The following is a 25,636-nucleotide window of genomic DNA, read 5'->3' on the forward strand; positions in this document are numbered from 1 at the left end:
ACTAACACAACATTGTAAATCAACTATACTTCCCAATTTTAAGAAAGGGAAATTGCTACAGTGTAATCTCTGTTCACAAATTATCTAGATTCCTTCCAATTGTAAGAGTCACTTACCTTCCAGGGATCCCACTTATAGCATCAGGTTTAGGCTTTAGCTCCCTGATCTCATAATCTTAAATCAGTAAAGGGTGCTTCATCAGAGGCATGGTTCTCTTGATCTGCACACCTTTAAAGGTAAAAGTGAAACTGTTAGATGCTGAGTGGTGTTCAACTCTATGTGACCCCATGGACTGTAGCCTGCCAGGCTCCTCTGTCATGGGATTCTCCAGGCCAGAATACTGGAGTGTGTTGTTGTTCCCTTCTCCAAGATATCTTCCCAACCCAGGGATCAAAGCAGCGTCTTCTGTGTCTCCTGCGTTGGCAGGCAGTTTCTTTACCATTTGAACCACCAAGGAAGCCCCTTTGAAGATAAGTTACCTGCCAATTATACACCAAACATAAAGGGATGAGGTGGCCATAGCATACTCACAATAACATTCCCATTCAGAAAGAGATAAACAAGGCATGTGGCCTTTGGTCCCCCAAAATCCTGAATGCCACCTGGGCACAAGTCCCCCTTTATTGATTAGGGACCAGTGCTGCTTCTTAGGATGTGCAAAGCTTTAGGCTCTATCCTCTGGGCTCTATTCCACCCTCTGTGTCTCTTCTAGTGGAAGCCAGTAGTGCTTCCGCTAGGGCAGTTCTCAAAAAGTGAGAAATAGAGTAGCTTCTTGATAGCATTTAAAGAAATCTTTATCTTCTGGAGCTGAAGGACAGACACGGCTAAGGGTCAGCACAGAACTGAATTGTGAGAGGGGCAGAGGGGCAGAGAAGGCTGAACTCTCAGTCTAGGAAAATATCTTCCACCAAGTTCAGAGCCCTGATAGGGAAGGAGCAGGACTTTGAGAAGTGAGATGGGGATCTTGGTGAAATACACTTGAGAACCTTGCACTCCTAGATTCCTCAGAACCTTCTGGACCAACAGAAGGGCCACCTCTCCTTCCTGGGTAACACAGCCGTTCCTTGCTTGAGGACCATGCGGAGGCCCCAGAGGAGGTATGTGTGTGCTTAGTCGCTCAGTCGCGCCCGACTCTTGCAACCCCATAGACTGTAGCCTGCAAGGCTCCTCTGTCCATGGGATTCTCCAGGCAAGGATACTGGAGTGGGTTGCCATTTCCTGCTCCAAAGGATCTTCCCGACCGAGGAATCGAACCTGGGTCTCCTGCATTGCAGGCATACTCTACTGACTGAGCTACGAGGGAAGCCCAAGGCCCTGCAAGGGTTCCAGAGGAGGTAGGAAACTCACAAAGCAATGCTTACTCTCTTCAGGATTTGTCCCATGTCACATCCTCCTGGCCACTCAACCATTATCCTGGATCAAATACTAGCCTTACTGGGGATGCACTGGCCCACTCCTGGCCACTCAACCGTTATCCTGGATCAAATACTAAACTAGCCTTACTGGGGATGCACTGGCCCACTAAGAGAGAGGGATCCATACATGGCAAAGTTGTTTCAGGACCTGAATAACTAATGATGAATATCAGGAGTGTGTGATCCTGGTGGTGCTGGATTAAAAGTGGATAAGGGAGCTATTTCAAATCCTAAAAGATGATGCTGTTAAAGTGCTGCATTCAATATGCCAGCGAATTTGGAAAACTCAACAGTGGCCACAGGACTGGAAAAGTCAGTTTTCATTCCAATCCCAAAGAAGGGCAATGCCAAAGAATGTTTAAACTACCATACAATTGCATTCATTTCACATGCTAGCAGGGTAATTCTCAAAATCCTTCAAATTAGGCTTCAACAGTACATGAACCAAGAACTTCCAGATATACAAGCTGGATTTAGAAAAGGCAGAGGAACCAGCGATCAAATTGCCAATATCCATTGGATCACAGAAAAAGCAAGGGAATTCCAGACAAATACCTACTTCTGCTTTATTGACTATGCTAATGCCTTCGACTGTGTGGATCACAACAAACTGGAAAATTCTTAGAGATGGGACTAAAAGGTCACCTTACCTGCCTCCTGAGAAACCTGTATGTAAGTCAAGAAGCAACAGTTAGAAGCAGACATGGAACAACAGATGTTCCAAATCGGGAAAGGAGTACATTGAGGCTGTATATTTTCACCTTGCTTATTTAACTTATATGCAGAGTACGTCACGTGAAATGTCAGGCTGGATGAAGCACAAGCTGGCATCAAGATTGCCAGGGGGAAATATCAATAACCTCAGATATGCAGATGACACCACTCTAATGGCTGAAAGTAAAGAGGAACTAAAGAGCCTCTTGATGAAGGTGAAAGAGGAGAATGAAAAGGTGACTTAAAACTCAACATTCAGAAAACTAAGATCATGGCATTGGATCTCATCACTTCATGGCAAATAGATGGGGAAATAATGGAAACAGTGACAAACTTTATTTTCTTGGGCTCCAAAATCATTGCAGATGGTGACTGCAACCATGAAATTAAAAGATGCTTGCTCTTTAGAAGAAAAGCTATGACAAACCTAGACAGTATATTAAAAAGGAGAGACATCACTTTGCCAACAAAGGTCTGTATAGTCAAAGCTATGGTTTTACTGGTAGTCATGTATGGATGTGATAGTGGGACTATAAAGAAAGCTGAATGAACCAAATGTAGATCTTGCCTTTGGGTATGTGTGTGTGTGTGTTGTGGCTTTAGTCACTTGGTCGTGTCTGACTCTGCAACCCTTTGGACTGTAGTCTGCCAGCCTCCTCTGTCCATGGGATTTCCCAGGCAGGAATACTGGAGTGGGGGCCATTTCTTCCTCCAGGATCTTCCCAACCCAGGGACTGAACCTGTCTCTCCTGTATCTCCTGCATTGCAGGCTGATTCTTTACACACTAGGCCATCAGGGAAGCCCAGTTCTTGCCTTTCGGAGTTCAGAATAGGAAAGACAGTTAACAGATTATGCCATGTGCAAAAGAGAGGAATAGAGAGGTAGATAGGTCCTCAGGGGACCACAGAAGGAGTAAGCTGGATGTCTTAGTTTCCCACGACTGTTCTAACAAAGGCCACACTGGATGGCTTAAACAACAGAAATTCATAGTCCACAATTCTCAAGACTAGAAGTCCAAGATCAAGGTGTCCATAGAGTTGGTCACCTCTGAGGGCTGAGAGGGAAAAATCTGTTTCAGGCCCCTCCTAGTTTCTGGTAGTCTCAGATAACCCTTGACTTGTAGATGGCATTCTTTCTATATCCTCACATCCTCCTCCCTCCATACGTGTCTATCTTCAAAGTTTCCTTTTTTAAAGAAAGAGGCAGTCATACTGAATGGGATCCTATTACCTTAACTTGATCACTTGCAAAACTTTTGTTTCCAAACAAGTTTCCATTCACAGGTACTTCAGGGCTCCTCTGCTGGCTCAGATGGTAAAGAATCCGTCTGCAACGCAGGTTTGATCCCGGGGTTGGGAAGATCCACTGGAGAAGGGAATGGCTACCCACTCCAGTATTCTTGCCTGGAGAATTCCATGGACAGAGGAGTTGGGTGGGATACCATCCGTGGTACTTCAACATCTTTTGTGGGGAGACACAATTCAATAGGTATTGATTGAGTACCTGCCATGTGCTGGGTACCAGTGTTCTATGTGATGGAGATACAGCAGTGGACGAGACAGGCCATGTCCTTCTCATAGAGCTTTCATTACAATGGGAGAGACAGGCCCCAGAAATACACACATTCCGGGTAACACTATGCAAAGAAGGGAAACAAAGCAAGGTCAGGGGTGGAGCACAGTGGGGAGGACTCATTGGATCCCACTCCCCCCATTAGTGTGATGAGAAGATGACACCTGGCTTACTTACTCATTCATACAGCCTTCATCCACGAGTGCATTCACTAACTCCTCGGCTTTTTTACCGACAGCGACCTGGCTTACCTCTGGGGACACCCAGGTGAAGGGCACACTCTAAGCTTTGGACGGATGGACATGGTCCCTGATGTTCAGTGCCTTTTTGCACTCATTTCTGTGCATGCGCTCCATCCTCTCTCTTGAACCCCCTCACTTGCCCTCCCACGTCACCTGGCCAACTCCTACTTCTCCCAAGACTGTTCAGGTGCTGCCTCCTCTGGGAACCTCTCGCCTTGCTTGGCAGACTCAGGGCTCCTCCAGCCCTCCCCATCCAGACAGCCCTGAGTCATGGGCTCCTGCAAGACAGGGCTGAGTCTCACCTGTGATTCTCTCCCCGTTTCCAGACAGTTAAGTACTTGTCCCACGAGGGTGTCTCCACTAGAAGGTGAGCTCCATAACGATACTCTTTCAGAGCTGAATCCCCCACACTTAGAGCAGAGTCTGGCAACTAATTCAATGTAGGATAAATGAGTATCCATCACATAAGTGAATGAACAAAGTGAAAATGTGAACGATGGTGGAGTCCTCAGGTTGACTCCCAGCTGGGGGCTCCCTGCAGCCAGGACCCTCTGGCAGTCGGAACCAGCCATACAATTTGCCGGATCCACTGCAGAATGAAATGTGGGTCCCCTGTTTCAAAATTAAGAACTTTAGAACGGCAAACAACAGGATGTTAAACCAAGGGGAAGAGGGTGTTTCCGGGGCGCTGAGCCCTCTGTTACTGCACTGTGGCTTGCTGTGAGCCCTGCCCATCCTCCCCAGCCTCCATCTCCCCGCCAGCGGTGCTTCCCAGCTCCCTACTCTAGCCCGGATCTCCTGTGCGCCTGAAGACCTCCGGAGAGGGGCACCTGTCGGACAAGGTCTGGCGGGGCGGGGGGCGGGGGGGGGGGCGGTGCGGAGGGAGCTGAGGGAGGGGCCCTGGGCCTCGAGTTCCAGGGAGGACCCGGGGGCAGCCCCCAGCCCCGGCTCGGCTCAGTCCCGAAGCAGCTCCCCATGCTCCTGTAGGAGGGAGAGAGATGATCTTTTCTTGGGAAGTGGCTCCCGTCTTTATCTGCTTCTGGGCATCTCCTGGCAGACACACAGGGACAGCTTCTGCGGCAGACGGGCGAACAGAAACAGCAAAAAAGAAACAGAAAAAGCAAAAAAGCAACAGAAAAAGCAAAAAAGACACGCCATCCCCATAGTCATAGATCTAGGGACGGGCGCTGCCACTCCGTCCCCTCCTCTCCGCCCCAAGCAGGCACACCCAAAGACTGACGGGCCAGACAGAAAGAGCCCGCACAGAGAAAACAGACCACAGAGACACGCAGGGACGAGGACAGGCAGACTCACGCACACGGACACCTTCCCACTAACCCGAGCTTCCGCAGGCTGCCACGCAGACGCTGCGGCACGGTAGCCGCGCACGCACCCTCCGGGCTCGCAGTTCCCCCGCTGCCACGCCCCCGTGCCCACCCTCTCGGCCGGCTCTGGACAACCCCTCTCTCCCTCGCACCCCAACTCCGGGAGCCACCTGTCGCCCGGGCAGGGCTGGGTCAGCCGGCGTCGGCTCAGGGGACAACAGAGCAGCGGACGGCGGGCGGGTTCGGAAGCGCTGGGCTGGGGAGCAGGAGGACGCGCGGCCGTCGCGGCAAGGCTGGTGCCCAACCGAGGCATCGGGGACTCCGCGTGGGTCCAGGGTGCTGGGAAGGGTTGCCCCGGACCTTGCGGAAGGAGGGGAAGTGGGTAGTGTGCATAGGGGAGCGCGAAGAAGCTGGGGTCAGCGGGTGGGGACGTGGTAAGTGGATTGGGTGAGCGCCTTGACCGAGGGCAGGGGGCAGAAGGCGGGAGACCAGGTGTCCGCGGGTGATCAGGACAGGGGGTCTGATCGGCCGAGGCCCCTCGGGGCTAGGGCAGGGGAGGACGGGAGCAGCGGGTGGGGCGCAAGTCGCAGCCATCCCCGAGGCAAGATTAGGTGAGGGTCACTCAATGATTCGCGAGGGTCAAGGGGCGCCTGCCGCTCCCCTGGCGGCTCTGAGCGACTCGGAGAGGGGCTCGTCCTGGCCCACGGCCCGCCCGCCGGCCCCGTTCTTGGCTCCGGGGTTCCGGGGATCCCCGGGTTCCCCGGCGGCTCGGCGGGGCGCTGTCCGCGAGAGCTTCCCGCAGAAGCTGGCCGAGGCCCTGAGCAGCCAGTACGCGCTGAACGTGTTCGTGGCGGGGCTGCTGTTCTTGTTGGCCTGGGCCGTGCACGCCTCGGGCGTGGGTAAGAGGGACCTGCTGTGCTTCCTCACGGCGCTCATGCTGCTGCAGCTGCTCTGGATGCTGTGGTATGTGCGCCGCAGCTCCGCGCACCGCCGCCTCATCCGCCTCAAGGACACGTACGCCGGCGCGCGCTGGCTTCGCGGTGAGTCCCCGACGCAGCAAACCAGCGGGCGGGCGGGCGAGCGCACCGCGAAACCGGCCTGCTCGCCCGCTAGCTGCAGCCCCGCGGTGTCTCTGCGCCCTCGCTCCCTTCCACCTCTCTCGTTTAGTCTTTTCTGCCTCCGTCTTCCTGTCCATCTTTTCTGCGCCCCCTACCCCCACCTTCACTTTTCTCTCTCCCTCCGCCTTCAGGCTCTTGCCTTGTATCCCGCCCGACGTTGCAGCTACGGTTTCACAAACCTATTCACATCTTTCTTTCCTTATTTAAAGCCCTGCCATGGTTCCACTGACCCCGTGACGGAGGCCACACTCCCTATCCTGGCGTTCAAGGCTCTCTCTGATCCGGTCCCAGGTGACTCTGGTTTTATCTTCTCTTTTGTCCTCATTCTGTGCTCCAGGCTCAAAGGCTTCAAGTTCCCGTCACAGTGTGTCATTCCTTCACAGATCTGGCCCCAACGCCACCTTCTCCACACACTTGGCAGGAATTACTCCTCACTCCCATGGGTCACCATGCCTCTGTGTAGAGCTCTTTTGGCCTTTGTGAATTTCCGCCTTGTCTTATGACTAGCTGGATATGAGCCTGGTCATCCAGATGAGATTTGAGGTTTCTTAGGCTCAGGGACTGTGTCTAGTTCATCTTGCCTTTGGAGAAACTGCACACAACTCCAGGGTGGCCCAAATTCCTGCTCTGAAAGCGGTTGTTTCAGGGAGGTTCATGGTTTTGTGATCCTACAAACAGCAGTGAATCCAGAGCCATAGCAAACAAACATGCAAAAAGAATGGAATGTTACTTTGGGCTGTTGACTTAGGCTCAAAAATATCACACACAGGCTTTTGACCTTCACTTCTCTGTAGTGGCAGAATCTTCCCTTGGTCTTTCCCTCACTTCCTTCCTCCTCCATCCTTCTGTTCTTCTTTCTTCCCTTCTTCTCCCCTCATCCAACCCTTCCCTTCTCCTCCACGCCTCCCTTTTCCATCCACCCTCCTTCCTTCTTTCCTTTCTCTCTTCCTCCCCTACTCTCCCTCCTTCCATCTTTTCTTTCTCCCACCCTCCCCTCCTCTTTCCTTCTCTCCCTCCTCTGCCCTGGTCTTCCTCTCTCTTCCCTCCTGTCTCTTTCCCTCCTCCCAGGAAGACTCTGAGCATTGCGGCCCCAGTCAATGGGTAGGTGGCACTGCCATGTTCCAAGACTAGGAAGACAGAGGAAGGAGCAGGGTGGGAATGCAGAATCAGGGCCCCTCCTGTGGATGTGTTACATCTGAGATGTCCATTAGACATCAGGCAGAGATGGAATAAAAGAGGCAACGTCAAGAGAGCACGTAGTAGGTGTTCAGTAAATGGTGTGGCTGTTTAGACACTCAGCAAGTTGTCCATAATAACAGAACGCTTCAGGTGAGGCATGTGGATGATGGAAGTGGTGCTGACTCTGAAGGCATGGCGTGATAACTCAGCTCTGTTACCCTTGCCTTTCTGAGTCCCAGTTTCCTCATCAGTAAAATAAGAATCCTGGTTGCCTCTCAGGGAAGGAGCTGGGAGATGTTGCCTGAACGCGGTTTGCGAAGCACTGTCTACCCCTGTAAGTGAGCTGTGGTTTATCAAAGAGGCAAGCGCCTAATCATCCCAGAAGTATGCTAGGAGGCCACAGTGCCAAAGGAAGTGCCTTCAGCTGAAGCAGGGACTGAGGTTTTCCTTGGAATCCCAGCTGGAAAGACAGGTTTGACTTAGCTCTGCCCTGGCTTCTGTGTTGGTCTTGGAAGTCTGCAGCTCTGACAAAGAGCCAGCCTGTGGCATTCCGGGCCCTGAGGTTTTCCAGAGAAAGTTTTTGGGTCTTGGTATGAGCTGTGAAACATTTCTTTGAGCAGAAGACATTCTGTCTCACTTACTGCATATGAGAAAGTGAAGACTTTTGGGGGAACAGAAATCATTGGCTGTCATAAAAAATCAGCAGGAAGGATGAATTATTCATCCAGATCCTCTATTTGCTGAGTAAAGAGACTGATTTCTTCTGGAAGAATTGGCAGCAGCACGACATCTCATGCCAACCCCGGTGCGCAGTGACAGGAAAATCCCATGAGTAGCTGTTTCATCCTGTGAATTACCAAGGTCCTGTTTCTGTTGTTTCTGGTCTCTTGAAGGACTGTAGTGGTGAAGGGAGGTTTCTTTTTTCCTGGTTTCTGGCCTGTCTCAAGCCCAGAGAAGTGTTATTAACACAAAATCATGGCAATGACGACAATAGGACTAATAGCCACGTTTTAATGAGTGTGTTCGGAATGCTGGTTAGAGATATTGTCCCTAACAAAGTCGTTTGTTACGGTAATGCTTTCTTTGTGTGTGTGAATAATCACTCCCAAATCTACTCCTTTTAAAATGAGATCAGATTTTTACGGAGTGCTCCCCCAATTTTTTTCTTTCTTTCGTTTTTTTCTTCTTTTTTTTATGCAAAGAGGGCTTAGGAAAAGATTCATTGGTTGCTTCTCTGCCCTCTCCTGCACCATAATTGATTAGCTCTTATCATTACTTCTTTTTTTCTCTTTCTTTTTTAAAAACTGAAGGATAGTTGATTTACTGTGTTGCACCAATCTCTGCTGTACAGCAAAGTGGCCCAGTTATACACATATAGACATTCTTACAAAGAGCTTTTTTACGTAGAATGAGGTGCATCTGTGTACACGGCACATTGCCTCTCCATCTGCTCTGAGTACCGTGGCCCTTATCTGTTAGGGGGCTACAAGTAAAGCAAGGTGCATCTGTAAGACATGCCCAGGACAGGTGGCCATAGAGATAAAGGTTGGGATGCAGTGATGGATTTCAAAAAGAGGCCATCTCCATGTGTGAGAAATTGAAGGCTGCAAAAACAGATGGTTCCAAGCACCTGTGTGAAGAGAGGTGGCACCTGTCGGGGATGGTGGCAGGGAGCAGAGGAGGAGATAGAGGCAAGGGATGAAGGCTACAGGATCCAAGGATGCAACTGTCTCTGAACCCAGGGAGCCCACAGTCTGGCAGTGCAGCCAGAAACTCCTGGAGGATGCTTGGCAGGATTGCAAAACCCAGCATGCAGCCCTGTGGCAGTGTCTGTTGCGGCTAAGAAGGGAGCGGTCAGGGTGGGTCCCCGTGGGATTCCAGTCCACCCTGCTGACTTCAGGGGGGATGCAGCAAGTTCATAAACGTGGTGCTGGGCTTCAGGTTGGCTCCCTCCTCAGGATGCATGTTCATCTCAATCTGATCACCTCAGGCCTCTGCAGACACAGCCTCTTCAGACACCCCTTGTTTTCCTGGGCTTCTGTTCCTGCTGCGAGTATAGTGAGCACGTGTCAGCATGCCCAGCAATTCTTATCCTGTTTCTTAAACAATAGTCCTCTTGAGACATAGTCCACATAATCTACAATTTACCCATTTAAAGAATCCACCTGCAATGCAGGAGACTCTGGTTTGATCCCTGGACTGGGAAGATCCCCTGGAGAAGGGAATGGCAACCCACTCCAGTATTATTGTCTGGAGAATTCCATAGACAGAGGAGCCTTGCAGGCTATAGTCCATGGGGTCGCAAAGAGTTGGACACAACTGAGTGACTCACACACACACACACATACACACACTCTCACACACACACACACAAAGTGCACAAGCTGATGGGTTGTGAATAACCCTATTCACCGATATGTGCAACTATCACCACAGTCAGTTTTTAGAACGTTTTATCATCTCAAATAGAAGCATGTGCCCTTTAGCTCTTATCCCCTGATACCTCTTACCCCCTGAGAGCCCTTACCCATATCCACCTTAGGAACAGATAACCATGAACCTACTTTCTATCTCTAGATTTGCCTGGCTTGGACATTTTAGTGAATGGAATCACCTAATATGTCCTGTTGGTGATTAGCTTCTTTCACTTAGTGTAATATTTCCAGTCTTACAGCGGTTCTTGAGGGGGACGTTATCACCTTCATCTTCTGGACCAAGAAGCTGAAAGGGCATCAGGGGGAGGGTTGAGCCCCTGTCAACGGAAACATTCAGATAGAGTGAGAAAGAGAAGAGGGCTGAGCTCCTTGTGATATTAGAGGGTGACAGAGGGGGCAAAATCCCTCACTTCCATGTAACTTCTGTCCTCTCCACCCAGCAGAGGAATCTTTGGAATATGCAGAGAATAACAGAGCCCACAGCATGGGGGCACCTTTTGTGGTGGCTGGGCAGAAACATTGATTCAGTTTGGTTCAACAGCCTGGACTGAGCTCTGGGGCACTGGCTGGGCTCTGGGGACAGGATGCTCGGGTGTGGCCCCTGTATGGAGAGCTGCAAGAGGGGGCAAGGATGGTGCAGACAGTGAGGGGCGTCAGAGCACGAGGGCTAAGAGCTCTCTGCCCCACCCCCCTGCATGTAGCCTCACTTTTCTGCCTCAATTGCCTCATTTGTAAAATGGGATGATACCCCAATGTCGGGGGTGGGGCTTCCCTGATGGCTCAGCAGTAAAGAATCTGCTGCAATGCAGGAGATTTGGGTTCGACCCCCTGGAAGAGAGCAGGGCAACCTACTCCAGTGTTCTTGCCTGGAGAATCCTATCCCCTGGACAGAGAAGCCTGGAGGGCTACAGTCCATGGAGTTGCAAAGAATCAGACATGACCGAGCAACTGAGCACGCGTGTACATTACATATAGGGAGAATATGTAGGGTCTCGGGAAGCTACCTTGAATTTAAAAAAGGATAAAAGAATACACAGAATATAGAGAACTGAGCATGACAGTGACACCCAGCAAAATTCTGGAGCAGGTGAAGATGCAGGGGTTTCTGAGCGATTTCCCCAGGAAAGGGAGCGACTATCTCCTAGGCTCAGCCTGGGCTTACTGTGAGAGAGTCTTGCCTAACTGCCTGCATTCTCTCACATGTACTTTTTTGTTTTGTTTTTTTTGAATGGGATTTCTGCTCTAGTAGAAATACAAATCTCCTCTCAGGATTTCAGCCTTACAATGCAGCTGCCTAAAAAGCTGATGCTGGTTGGGCACTGATTGGAAAGGAAGTCAGGGTGCAAGTGGAGTGTCCCCTGTTGAGCATCACATGGGTGCCGCTAGGGGGTGGCCCCAGGAGGAGTGGAAGGGGTGTACAGACAGTCCAGAAGAGAGAGGATGTGGAGATGGTAGGGGGTTTCCTAGGAAATGAGAGTCATTTTTTCAGGGAAACCTTTCATGTTGCTTTCAGACCAGGTGGGTCTTCCAGGTTGTATGTTCTTATAACATCCTGTCCATTTTCCTCCTAGCACTTCACAAGCAGGAGATTGTGTCATTCAGTTTGTTGATCTAACCAGACAGTGAGCTCTTTGAAGCAGAGACCCTGTTTGAATGCACTTCCCATTATAACCTGAGCTCCTGGCACACTGCCTAACATGCAGTGAGTGCCAGTTGATATTTACTGAATCATCAAATGGATGAGTGGGTAGTTGAATGGATGGATGAAGGAATGAGTGAATGATGGCAGAATTGCCAGGAAAGAGGATGGTGGTTCTGGGACGCTGGCTGAAGTTCTATGTGAGGAAGAGCATTCTAATCGAAGCAGCAGCTGGCGATGCAAAGGGTGAGCCTCCCAGCCCTGGGCACATTCAGGTGGAGACCAGACAGGTGCTGGTCGTGATGCAATGGGAAGCATCTTTGCATGAGACGGGGGATGTAGACTAACTCTGTGGTAACTTCAACCTCTAAGAGTCTACAGTTCAAGATTCTAGACCCCTAGGAGGGCTCTGGGCACCTAACACAGAAGAAGAGGTCTCCCCTCTGCCAACACTAAACATTTTAGGATTATTCTCAAGTAATGTGGATGCAGAACCTTCTAATTGGCTCTACCTAGTTAAGTGATGATAATAAGGATGATAACATCCTTGTAGAATTTTTTTATTTGTGGGACCCTGTTCTGGGTGCTTTCCATGTCATGACTCATTTAATCTCCTCCACACCCCTAGGAGACAGTTGACTTTATTAATCTCCTCTACACCCCTAGGTGAGATAAGAGATAAAAAAGCCATCCTCGGTGATCAGTGCAAAGAAATAGAAGAAAACAATATAATGGGAAAGACTAGCGATCTCTTCAAGAAAATTAAGAGATACCAAGGGAACATTTCATGCAAAGATGGTCACAATAAAGGACAGAAATGGTATGGACCTGATAAAAGCAGAAGATATTAAGAAGAGGTGGCAGAATACACACAAGAACTGTACAGAAAAGATCTTCATGACCCAGATAACCATGATGGTGTCACCACTCACCCAGAACCAGACATTCTGGAATGCGAAGTCAAGTGGGTCTTAGGAAGCATCACTACGAACAAAGCTAGTGGAGGTGATGGATTCCAGCTGAGCTATTTCAAATCCTAAAAGATGATGCTGTTAAAGTGCTGTACTCAAAATGCCAGCAAATTTGGAAAACTCAGCAGTAGCCACAGGACTGGAAAAGGTCATTTTTTCATTCCAATCCTAAAGAAAGGCAACACCAAAGAATGTTCAAACTACTGCACAATTGCACTCATTTCAGATGATAGCAAGGTAATGCTCAAAATCCTTCAAGTTAGGCTTCAACAGTACATGAACCGAGAACTTCCAGATGTTCAAGATGTATTTAGAAAAGGCAGAGGAACCAGAGATCAAACTGTCAACATCTGCTGGATTGTTGATAAAGCAAGAGAGTTCCATAAAAGCATCTGCTTCTGCCTTACTGACTACGCCAAAGCCTTTGACTGTGTGGATCACAACAAACTGTGGAAAATTCTTCAAGAGATGGGAATACCAGACTATCTTACCTGCCTCCTGAAAAGCTTGTATGCAGTTCAAGAAGCAACAGTTAGAACCGGACATGGAACAAAAGACTGGTTCCAAATCGGGAAAGGAGTACATCAAGACTATAAATTGTCACCCTGCTTATTTAACTTACATGCAGGGTACAACATGCAAAGTGCTGGACTTGATGAAGCACAAGCTGGAATCAAGATTGCTGGGAGAAAAATCAATAACCTCAGATATGCAGATGATAGCACCCTTATGGCAGAAGCAAGGAAGAACTAAAGAGCCTGTTGATGAAAGTGCAAGAGCAGAGTGAAAAAGTTGGCTTAAAACTCAACATTCAGAAAACTAAGATCATTCCTTCCGATCCCATCACGTCATAGCAAATAGATGGGGAAACAATGGAAGCAATGAGAGGCTTTATTTTTTTGACCTCCAAAGTAGCCTTTAGGCTACTGCAGATGGTGACTGTAGCCATGAAATAAAAAGACGCTTGCTTCTTGGAAGAAAAGCTATGACCAATCTAGACAGCATATTAAAAAGCGGAGACATTACTTTGCCATTTCCAGTAGTCACATATGCATGTGTGAGTTGGAGTATAAAGAAAGCTGAGTGCCGAAAAATGGATGCTTTTGAACTGCGGTGTTGAACAAAACTCTTGAGAGTCCCTTGGAGTGCAAGGAGATCCAACCAGTCCATCCTAAAGGAAATCAGTCCTGAATATTCATTGGAAGGACTGAAGGTGAAGTTCCCAAACTTTGGCCACCTGATGGGAAGAGCCAACTCATTGGAAAAGACCCTGCTGCTGGGAGAGATTGAAGATGGGAGGAGAAGGGGATGACAGAGGATGAGATGGTTGGATGGCATCACCGACTCAATGGACATGAGTTTGAGCAAGCTCCGGGAGTTGGTGATGGCCAGGGAAGCCTGGCATGCTGCAGTCCATGAGGCCACAAAGAGTTGGACACGACAGAGTGACTGAACTGAACTGAACATCCCTAGGAGACAGTCAATCTTATAATCCACATTTTACAGATGAGGAAATGGAGGCACAGGGAAGTTAGGAAGTTGCTCTAGGTCATCAACAATAATAAAGTGGTAGCAAATGGATTTGAAACCAGGGCGTTAGTACCTACCATGACAATCTATGTTCTGTGCTTTTATGACATAATTGATTTTTATCAACATGCAAGGTGATGTCGTAAAACCAAGTCTGTCAGTTGTGCAGTTCAGTTCCTCTATGTCCTGTCTATGTCTGCTAGGTCTGTCTGGTTCTGAAATCTTTCACTCAATTTTTTTTTTTGTAAAGTAGGAGTTAAATACACAAAACAAAAATGATTTTATTTGGATTATTTGATTATGATGTCTTCCTCATACATGATGTGTTTTTTTTTTTTCACATGTAATGATAAAGATGGAAGAATTATTTGTCCTAAATGTTTACAGTGAATCCTGAATCCCGTGTGGTCGGATATGAACATTCCTCTGCCTCGTTTCTTTTAGGTTGTGTTGCCTACTTCCGCTTTGTCCACCTCCCTCTTTTCCACCGTTGTCACTCAGCTAAAAGTGTGTTTCATGAAAAGATCATATAGTTAGGTTTTGGTTTTAATTCAGAATTCCCATCTTTGCTTACTAATTAATGGGAGACTTAGACCATTCCAATTGTAATGGTTTATATTCTGAAATTTGTTGTTTCTGTTTTTCTTTAGGGTGATTATAATGATTTATTGTACATATTGTTGACTCATTTGCCTTTTCCAGTGTTTGCTCTTTGGAGAACTTGAACATTCTACTGTGTTTTTCTACGCTATTAATCACTAGCTTACCTTTCCTCATTCTCATAATCAGATAAATATTACTCCATTCTCACCACATTGCTTCCCACTCCAAGATCCTCCCATTCCTCTCTATTCCAAAGAGATAAGATCTTTAGAATGCATTTGTTTCCCTCTTTTCCCCTAGTACCCATCTCTTTACCATGAGAACTTTGAAAGGTTGTTCTGCTCCTCACTCAGTCCATCCCCAGCTTTAGTCTGTATCACAAGTCTTTAAAGAGCATGTAAATTACACATTTCCAGACAGTTTATCTTCATCCATTTAGATATAACTTCTATCATCTTCTTCTTATTTCTATTAAACTGGACTATTCATCCATTCACTCATGCATCCATCCATAATCCATCCATCCCTCCTTCCATCATCCATCATCCACCATCTCTCCATCCATCCATCCATCCGTCCATCATCCACGCATTTACACCCTCCCTCCCTTCCTTCTCTCTTTCCTTCCCTTATACATCCATCTACCTCTTCAGTTTGTTGCAAAGTTTACGCTCATTGTTTCTCCCTTTCCTCTACATCTTCCCTCGCTAAGGGGGCTCCTGATTGTTTGGTTAAAGCTCCTGATTGTTTGGTTAAAGCTCCTGATTGTTTGGTTAAAGTCCTTTGTCAGGTGAGTTCTGTGGATATTTTTCTCCCATCATTTTTTGTCTGTTCAGCTGTCACCTCAGAGAATCCTTTTCTGACTACCATCGTCAACCTCATGCATTTGACACTTCCTGACATTTCTTTTGTGTTTATCACTTATTTGCTTATTTTCCTGTCTTCCCCAGTAGAAGGTTAAACTCACCAAGGACATATACTTTATTTTATTGATGTTTTTATATCCCAAGTGCCTGGATCTTATTTGAACAACAAAGAGGTGTCAAACAATTATATTCTGCATATCTTCAAATATCTTTCTGTCTTTCGCCCTGACCCATGGGCACCATCTTGCCTAGGAACAGAGTTTCTCACTCAACTGCAGTCCTTTCCTTGCAGTGGACTCTTGCTACTCTTCCACTGGCTTCTGATTTTGCATGATGCAGATGAGAAGTTTGGGGCCAGCTCACCCCTCTATATCTTCTGCACACCCCAATTTATGCAGTGTTATATGCGTGTATTTTTTTTTTTCCTCCAGCAATCTTATTTGTTTACCTTTGAGCGCCTGACAAAATGCCTCATGCCCCCACCAGGCTTCTCTGTCCATGGAATTGCCTAGGCAAGAATACTGGACTGGGGAGCCATTTCCTCTTCCAGGGGATCTTCCCCACCTAGGGCTTGAACCCAATGCGTCTCCTGCATTGGCAGGCAGATTCTTTACCACTGTGTCAATTGGGAAGCCCCTCATGTATAGTAGAAGTCCCTAAAACATTTGTTGTAGAAAGAAATGGATGGGAGGATGGATGAAGGAAGAAAGGGCTGCAGGAATGTGAGAAGGCATGTGATGTTCTTTTTTTTTTTTTTGCATGTGGTGTTCTTATCACAACTCTTGAAATGTCAGTGACAGAGATGTCCTAAATCAGTGATTCTCCAGGTGGGGTCCCAGGCCAACAGCACACGCTCTACGTGAGAACTTGTTAGAGATGCAAATTTGGGCACCCCGCCCCAGATCTATTGAATCAGAAACTCTGGGGGTGGGACCCAGTACTCTTTGCTTTAACAAGTCCTCCAGGTGATTCCGACCCAGGCTCAAGTTTGAGAACCACGGCGGTGGACCAGTCTCGTTTTATAGATGGGAAAACCAAGACGAGGAGCTTGGGAATGACCTATCTGAACTCACACATTCTGTCTGTGATACAGCCGGGTCCCCAGAGTTACAGCCTCTGCCCTTGCCACCCAATCAGCCTGCCTCACTTCATCTGGCCATTTCTCTTTGTAACCAAAAGGAACCATGCATTTGTCAAACCATTTCAAAGTCCTGGGATTGAATCTCCACTCCTGTGAGGTTTCTGATTTCACTGGGGGTTTTCCAGAATTTGGAAAAAAAAAAAAATGTGACTTAGAGTTGTTTCTGCAAGGCTTTGAGCAGTGGAAAGGAGCCAGGCGATTGCATTACTCCTCACTGGAGGCTTCTTAGGCCGGAGCTGTAATGTTATAGCTCCCTGTGATGGCCCAGGCCCTCCTCTCTCTCTTGCCATAATGCATGTCACACACGATCTGGTTTCCTGCTTTCGTGGGAGAGAATGTATGAATGGTGGTTGATGCTGGCCCAGAGGAGAGGCTAGGGACTTTGGCCTTGATCAAACCTCCACAGTTATTATGCTTTTCTTGCTAATTTCTTCATTTGGTTACAAGTTCCTTTTAAAATGTATTTTGCATATTCCTTTCCAATCTTATTCATATGCCTGTTTTTGTTTGTTTTCATCTGCTGTCAACCATGCCGGATATACCATCAAAGAGTGTTTCCTTTCTCCATGTCACTAGCACAGCACTTTACATGCCACGACTATAGACATGTCCCTGTCATTCTTAAAAAGTAAACTTTCTATTTTAAAGGAGAGTTGCAAAGATAGTACAGAAAGTTCCTGTATACCTTATACCCCTTACTTTTATTCTTTAGCGAGCGGGCTTTTAGGATCAAAGAACTGAGATATTTTGAGCAGAACAATGACACTCTTAGATTGATCATTTTGCATGGGAAAATCTTCTAGAGGACTTCTTTTGTTTTGCCCAAATTCTGTTGAATGTACATCATTTGTCAGACCCCAGAATATGCCTGAGGCCTGTACAATGGTAACAAGTCATAATGCTTTCTTCTAGTTTTAGCTCTTAAGGCCAATAGTAGAATTTGCTTTATATATATTAAAATTTTTTTAAAATTATGATAAAATAAACATAGCATGCAATTTACCAGCTTAATCATTTAAAGGTACAGTTCAGTGGTGTCAAGTACATTCATTTTTGTGAATTAATTACAGTTAATGTTCAATACTCTTTCATCTTGTAAAACTAGAAGTCTGTATCATTAAATAACTCCCAATTTCCTCCTCCACCCAGCCCCTGGCAGGCACCGTTTTACTTTTTGTTCCTGTGAATGCGACTACTCCAAGGAATAAGTGGAATTATGTAGTATTTGTCTTTTTGTGACTGGCTTATTTCACTTACGGACCTTGAGCTCCATGATGCCCTCACCATTTGTCCAGGTGGTATCACGTGTCACAACGGCCTTCCGTTTTCAAAGCTGAATCATATTCCACTGAATGGACATGCCACATTTTTATCCATTCATCCAATGGTAGATGCTTGGGTTGCTTCCTCCTTTAGGCTCTTGGGAATGATGCTGCCATGAACGTCGGTGTCCACGCACCCCTTTGTGTCCCTGCTTTTGATCCTTTGGTAGAAACCCAGAAGTGGAATTGCTAGACCATGTGGAGTTATTGTTTTTGATTTTCTGAGCAACTGCCATACCGTTTTCCACAGGGGCTACACCATTTCATGTTCCCATCACCAGTGTATAAGGATTCTGGTTTCTCTGCATCTCTGTTATTATTTTTCATCTTTCCTCCCTTGCTCCCTCCTTTCTTGTCTTCCTTCCTTCCCCCTCCCCTCCTTTCCCCTCCCCCTTCCCCTCACCTTCCCCCCGCCATCCTTTTTCTCTCTCTTCTTTTTTGGGTAGTGGCCATCCTAATGCATGTGAGATGGCATTTCATAGTAATTTTCATTTTCCTTTCCCTGATGGCTAGTGCTGTTGAGTGTTTTTTCATGTGTTAAATATCCATTTACGTATGTTCTTTGGAGAAATGTCTATTCTAGTCCTGTGCTTATTTTTTTAATTGCTTTTTAAAATAAAGTGGTTATATTGTAGTTCCTCATAGAATCTGGATACTCTCACCTTATCAGATATGTGATTTGTGAATATTTTCTTTCATTCTGTGGGTTGATAGTATCCTCTGATGCCTAATTATTTTTTCATTTTAATGAGGGCTTCCGCCATGGCTCACCTGGTAAAGAATCCACCTGCAATGTGGGAGACCTGGGTTTGATCCCTGGGTTGGGAAGATCCCCTGGAGAAGGGAACGGCTACCCACTCCAGTATTCTGGCCTGGAGAATTTCATGGACTTTATAGTCCATGGGGTTGCAAAGAGTCAGACATAACTGAGCAACTAATGTAACTATTTTTTACTTTTGTGGCTTGTGCTTTTGGTGTCATATCCAATAAATCATTGCCAAACCCAACATTATAAGGATTTTTTTTCCTATGTTTTCTTCTAAGATTTTATAGTTTTAGGTTTTAGAATAAGTCTTTGATTCATTCCCTGGTGGCTCAGATGGTAAAGACTCTGCCTACAATGTAGAAAACCTGGGTTCCTACATCTTTCATGACTGAAAGATTAACATTTTTCATTTTGAGTTAATTTTTATATATGCTGTAAGGTGAGCATCCAGCTTCATTAAAAAAAAAATAAATCATTTATTTGGGCTTCCCCAGTGGCTCAGATGGTAAAGAATCTGCCTGCAATGTGGGAGACCCAGGTTCAATCCCTGGGTTGGGAAGATCCCCTAGAGAAGGGAATGGCTACCCACTTCAGTATTCTTGCCTGGAGAATTCCATGGACAAGGAGCCTGGTGGGCTACAATCCATGGAATCGCAGAGTCAGACTGAACGATTAAACAACTAACACACACATGCATAGACACACACACACACACACATTTATTTGGCTGCCCTGGGTTTTATTAGATGCGGTATATGCGATCTAGTTCCCTGATCAGGGATCAAACCCAGGCCCACTGCTTTGGGAACACAGAGTCTTAGCCACTGGATCACCAGGGAAGTCCCCAGCTTCATTTTTTTGCATGTGGATACCCAGTTTCCAAGCATCCGTTTTTGAAACAAATGTCATTTCCCAGTTGAGCCATCTTGCCAGCCTTGTCAAAAATCATTTGAGTTTATATATGAGGGCCTAGTATAATTTGTTTTGAAGTGAGATCAGTGCATACTAACACTTATATGTGTGTGTTTCTACCCCCTCCCCACCCCATTTAGGTAGTATCGCATTGTTCGCACTCATTACCATCATCCTGGGATGCCTTAAAATTGGGTACTTCATTGGATTTTCTGAGTGTCTGTCAGCCACTGAAGGAGTTTTCCCTGTCACCCATGCGGTGCACACTCTGCTGCAGGTAAACCTCACGGCGTTTGCTTTCGCTGCTTTGACGTCTACCAACTGTATCCCAGGGTGTCTAAGACGGTCTTTCGGCCACCTCCTCTGCACAGTGGGACTGTGTCCCCGTGGCCACTTTTGTGGGAATCTTAAGGGGCAAAACTTACACTGATGAAGAGTCAGGAAATTCAGCCAGGCTGGAGCCCATGGGAAAAGGCTTGGGGAATTTTAATTAACAGTTTTATTGAGATATAATTCACATCCCACACAACACACTGATTTAAATTGTACAGTTTGGTGGCTTGGTATATTCATAGGGTTGTGCAACCATACCTATAATCCATTTTAGAACATTTTCATCATCCCCCAAAAAACTTTGTGCCATTACAGTCTCTGCTCTGAGTCACTGAGACACTTTTTTTTTTTTTTTTTTAGCTTACTTGTGGATTAAAATCTTCAGAGATGTATGAGAATTTCCTTCTCAACCTTGGTCAACTTGGTGTGGCTAAGAAGGAAGGACTTGATATGTAATTTAAATCTGTAGCTTAGAATCAGAAAAACCTCATGTCTTAAGAAGACCCGAGATGGGTCTCCAGCATAGCTTCCATTCTTGGCCAAAATCCCTGGTGATGGCTACCAGGGTTGACATAACTACAAAAGTAACAAATAGTGTTTCTATTGGACTTTGGCATTTCACTTCGTGTAGTGCTTTCAACATCTCCACAAGCACAGCTCTTGGATCGTCACAATAAGGACAGAGGGGACAAATGACTTGCCCAAAGTCACAACCAAGCTGCCGCGATTTTGTTTTTTTTTTAACTGCAGTGTAGTTGACTTACAGTGTTGTGTTCATCTCTGCTGTACAGAAAAATGATTCAGTTATTTACATATACAGTCATTCTCTATACATATACACACACATTCTTATGTTGTTGTTCAGCCGCTAAGTCAGGTCCAACTATGTGTGACCCCCTGCTCTGCAGTGTGCCAGGCTTCCTTGTACTATACTCTCTCCTGGAGTTGCTCAAACTCATGTCAGTTGAGTTGGTGATGCCATCCAACCTTCTCATCCTCTGTCGCTCCTTTCTCCTCCTGCCCCCCATCTTTCCCAGCAGTAGGATCTTTTCAAATGAGTTGACTCTTTGCATCAGGTGGCCAAAGTATTGGAGCTTCATCTTCACATTCTTACACATGTATACATTCTTTATACATACATGAACATTCTCAGATGGTTTGTCTCCACAGAAGTCACCCTGAAAAGCTATGATCCAGGTATACTGTTATTACTGAAAATGTTTCTGCATTCCCCATTGAGGAATGTTCTTTAGGACAAATTTCTCACTTCTGAAGGCCCATGATACCATTTGTTAATCTCCATCTTTTATTAAAAGTAGCCTCCACCTGCATCCAGGTGACTACCAGTCAGCTTTTGGTGACCTTTCAATGTTTCTTGAGATGGAACACATTCTCACAAGTGAGGTTCTCTGAGAGGATGTGCCAGGCGAGCTTGGCAGAAGTTTGTCTTTGTGGGAGCATCTCTGGAACTGGGCAGGAGCTCCCAGGGTGATTTGTGCAAAGGGGTCACCTTGAGTTTTGAGAATTATTATGGGGTGAATTGTGTCCTTCACACTCACATGTTGAAGACCTATAGTCCAGGACCTCAGAAAGTAATTGTTTGGAGACAGAGTCTTGGCAGAGGTAATCAAGGCTGAATGAGGTCACTTTGTTGTTGTTGTTCAGTTGCCAAGTCGTGTCCAACTCTTTGCGACCCCATGGACTGCAGCCTGCCAGGCTTCCCTGTCCCTCACCATCTCCTGGACTTTGCCAAAGTTCATGTCCAGTGAATGGGTGATGCCATCCAACCATCTCATCCTTTATTGTTCCCCCTTGCCTCTTGCCCTCAATCTTTCCCAGCATCAGGGTCTTTTCCAATGAGTCAGCTCTTTGCATCAAGTGGCCAAAGTACTGGACCTTCAGCTTCAGCTTCAGTCCTTCCAGTGAATGTTCAGGGTTTACTTCCTTTAGGATTGACTGGTTTGATCTCGTTGCTACCCAAGGGACTCTCAAGAGTCTTCTCCAGCACCACAGTTTGACAGCACCAATTCTTCGGTGCTCTTCCTTCTTTATGGTCCGTCTTGGATGTCACTAGAGTGGGCCCTAATCTTACAGGACTGGGGTCCTTATTAAAAGAGGAGAGGAGGACACAGACTCGCAGTATGAGGGCATTGAAGGGAGGTGGCCATCTGCAGGAAAGGAGAGAACCAACCTGCCAGTACCTTGATCTCAGACTTCTGGCTTCTAGACCTGGGGGAAAATTAATTTCGGCTGTTTTAAGCCATCTAATCTGTGGTATTTTGTTCTGGAAGTGCCAGCAAATGAATGCAATTAACTCCAGGGGCGTGCAATTCATCCCATCCCATGAGGACAATCTTCTGGAGATTCCAATGACAATGTGGAAAGCCTAGGTGACCAGAAAGAACTTCCTTCTGCCCTCCTACCTTCCCTTCCTCCCCCTCCTCTTCCTTCCTTCACCCCCAAAACAACAATCCCTGTGTTCAGTACTCTTGAGTCTAGCTGTGGTCTGTTCTCTGTGGAAGTCAGTCAAGGGGGAGGCAATCAACAAAACAGACAGTGCCAGCACCACAACTCAATGCTTAGACAAAGTCACCCAGGGACGAGGGAGAGCCAGGAAGGCCTCTCACTAGTTTTGAGGTGGGGGTGTTGTCAAGGAAAGAGGGGTGTGGTGTGTCAGACACCATAACAGAGGACATTTGGGGGTGTGCAGCCTCTCCACATGATGGGGAGGAGATGTGTGGACTGTAGGGGGAGGCGAGCTAGGGCAATGGGCCTGGACTGAGCCATGATTTGGTGTAGGGCTTACAAGCACAGACTCTGGCTTTAGCTCACACCAGCAGTGTGACTCTGAGCAAATGTCTTAACTTCTCTGGGCCTCATGGTCTCATCTGTGAAATGCCTCCTTTATGCAGTTGTTGTGAAAATTAAAGGCGTGGTGTGTGTACCAAGCACATTGCTGTGAGTGCTTGGTCAAGGCTGATGCCCACTTTAGGAGCTTTGACTTTCCCACAAAGGCAGTAGGGACCCATCGAAGGTTCTGGGCAGAGGAAAGACCTAGGCAGATGTGGTTTTCAAAATATCACTCTGTTACTTGGTGGCTTGGGGATCTCTTCCTTCCTAATTTAAGACATTTTGTTAGTCAATCAATTAATCCATTTTTCTATCCTTATTGGATCCTGACTGTGTGGATTTGCTACATTAGATGATGGAAAAATAAAAATGTTACTTTTTAAAACAGACTTTTTGTTTTTAAATTGTGGTAAAATACATGTAACCATAACATTTGCTGCCTTAGCCATTTTTACCTCTTTGCTTCAGTTCAGTTCAGTTCAGTTCAGTCACTCAGTCGTGTCTGACTCTTTGCGACGCCATGAATTGCAGCACGCCAGGCCTCCCTGTCCATTACCAACTCTCGGAGTTCACCCAAACTCATGTGCATCGATTTGGAGATGCCATCCAGCCATCTCATCCTCTGTCGTCTCCTTCTCCTCCTGCCCCCAATCCCTCCCAGCATCAGGGTCTTTTCCAATGAGTCAACTCTTCATATGAGGTGCCAAAGTATTGGAGTTTCAGCTTCAGCATCAGTCTTTCCAATGAACACCCAGGACTGGTCTCCTTTAGGATGGACTGGTTGGATGTCCTTGCAGTCCAAGGGACTCTCAAGAGTCTTCTCCAACACCACAGTTCAAAAGCATCAATTCTTCGGCATTCAGCTTTCTTCACGGTCCAACTCTCACATCCATACATGACTACTGGAAAAACCATAGTCTTGACTAGACAGACCTTTGTTGGCAAAGTAATGTCTCTGCTTTTTAATATGCTATCTAGGTTGGTCATAACTTTCCTTCCAAGGAGTAAGCATCTTTTAATTTCATGGTTGCAATCACCATCTGCAGTGCTTTTGAAGCCCCCAAAAATAAAGTCTGACACTGTTTCCACTGTTTTCCCACCTATTTCCCATGAAGTGATGGGACCTGATGCCATGATCTTAGTTTTCTGAATGTTGAGCTTTAAGCCAACTTTTTCACTCTCCTCTTTCACTTTCAACAAGAGGCTTTTTAGTTCCTCTTCACTTTCTGCCATAAGGGTGGTGCCATCTGCATATCTGAGGTGACTGGTATTTCTCCTGGCAATCTTGATTCCAGCTTGTGCTTCTTCCAGCCTAGCGTTTCTCATGATGTATTCTGCATAGAAGTTAAATAAGCAGGGTGACAATATACAGCCTTGATGTACTCCTTTTCCTGTTTGGAACCAGTCTGTTGTTTCATGTCCAGTTCTAACTGTTGCTTCCTGACCTGCATATAGGTTTTTCAAGAGGTAGGTTAGGTGGTCTGGTATTCCCATCTCTTTCAGAATTTTCCACAGTTTATTGTGATCCACACAGTCAAAGGCTTTGGCATAGTCAATAAAGCAGAAATAGAAGTTTTTCTGGAACTCTCTTGCTTTTTTGATGATCCAGCGGATGTTGGCAATTTGATCTTAATACCGCGGGCGGCTGCGACCAGCGCGCATAGCACGGCCGAGAGGAGCTACCCCACATCTGAGGTCGGGGCAGAAGCCAGGAGGACCCCATGCCTTAAATGTTCCCTTGGTATCTCTAAGAGATCTCTAGTCTTTCCCATTCTGTTGTTTTCCTCTATTTCTTTGTATTGATCGCTGGGGAAGGCTTTCTTATCTCTCCTTGCTATTCTTTGGAACTCTGCATTCAAATGGGAATATCTTTCCTTTCCTCCTTTGCTTTTCACTTATCTTCTTTGCACAGCTATTTGTAAGGCCTCCCCAGACAGCCATTGTGCTTCTTTGCATTTCTTTTCCATAGGGATGGTCTTGATCCCTGTCTCCTGTACAATGTCACGAACCTCATTCCATAGTTCATCAGGCACTCTGTCTATCAGATCTAGACCCTTAAATCTATTTCTCACTTCCACTGTATAATTATAAGGGATTTGATTTAGGTCATACCTGCATGGTCTAGCGGTTTTCCCTACTTTCTTCAATTTAAGTCTGAATTTGGCAATAAGGAGTTCATGATCTGAGCCACAGTCAGCTCCCAGTCTTGTTTTTGTTGACTGCATCTTTGGCTGCAAAGAATATAATCTAATATAATCAATCTGATTTCAGTGTTGACCATCTGGTGATGTCCATGTGTAGAGTCTTCTCTTGTGTTGTTGGAAGAGAGTGTTTGCTATGAACAGTGCGTTCTCTTGGCAGAACTCTATTAGCCTTTGCCCTGCTTCATTCCGTATTCCAAGCCAAATTTGCCTGTTACTCCAGGTGTTTCTTGACTTCCTACTTTTGCATTCCAGTCCCCTATAATGAAAAGGACATCTTTTTTGGGTGTTAGTTCTAAAAGGTCTTATAGGTCTTCATAGAACTGTTCAACTTCAGCTTCTTCACCGTTACTGGCTGGGGCATGGACTTGGATAACTGTGATATTGAATGGTTTGCCTTGGAGACGAACAGAGATCATTCTGTCATTTTTGAGATTGCATCCAAGTACTGCATTTTGGACTCTTTTGTTGACCATGATGGCTACTCCATTTCTTCTGAGG

General features: G+C 46.4%; 1 protein-coding gene across 1 annotated transcript in view; it reads left to right on the forward strand.

Annotated features, from left to right (window-relative positions):
- Positions 5,895-25,636, forward strand: part of OTOP1 (otopetrin 1) — a 43,513-nt gene continuing 23,771 nt past the window's right edge. The window contains exons 1-2 of the mRNA XM_005681964.3: positions 5,895-6,309; positions 19,892-20,028. Coding sequence (XP_005682021.2) covers positions 5,895-6,309; positions 19,892-20,028 — 552 coding nt within the window. The remainder of the gene's footprint in view (positions 6,310-19,891; positions 20,029-25,636) is intronic.

Source organism: Capra hircus, chromosome 6, assembly GCF_001704415.2.
Source record: "Capra hircus breed San Clemente chromosome 6, ASM170441v1, whole genome shotgun sequence".
Lineage (NCBI taxonomy): Eukaryota > Metazoa > Chordata > Mammalia > Artiodactyla > Bovidae > Capra > Capra hircus.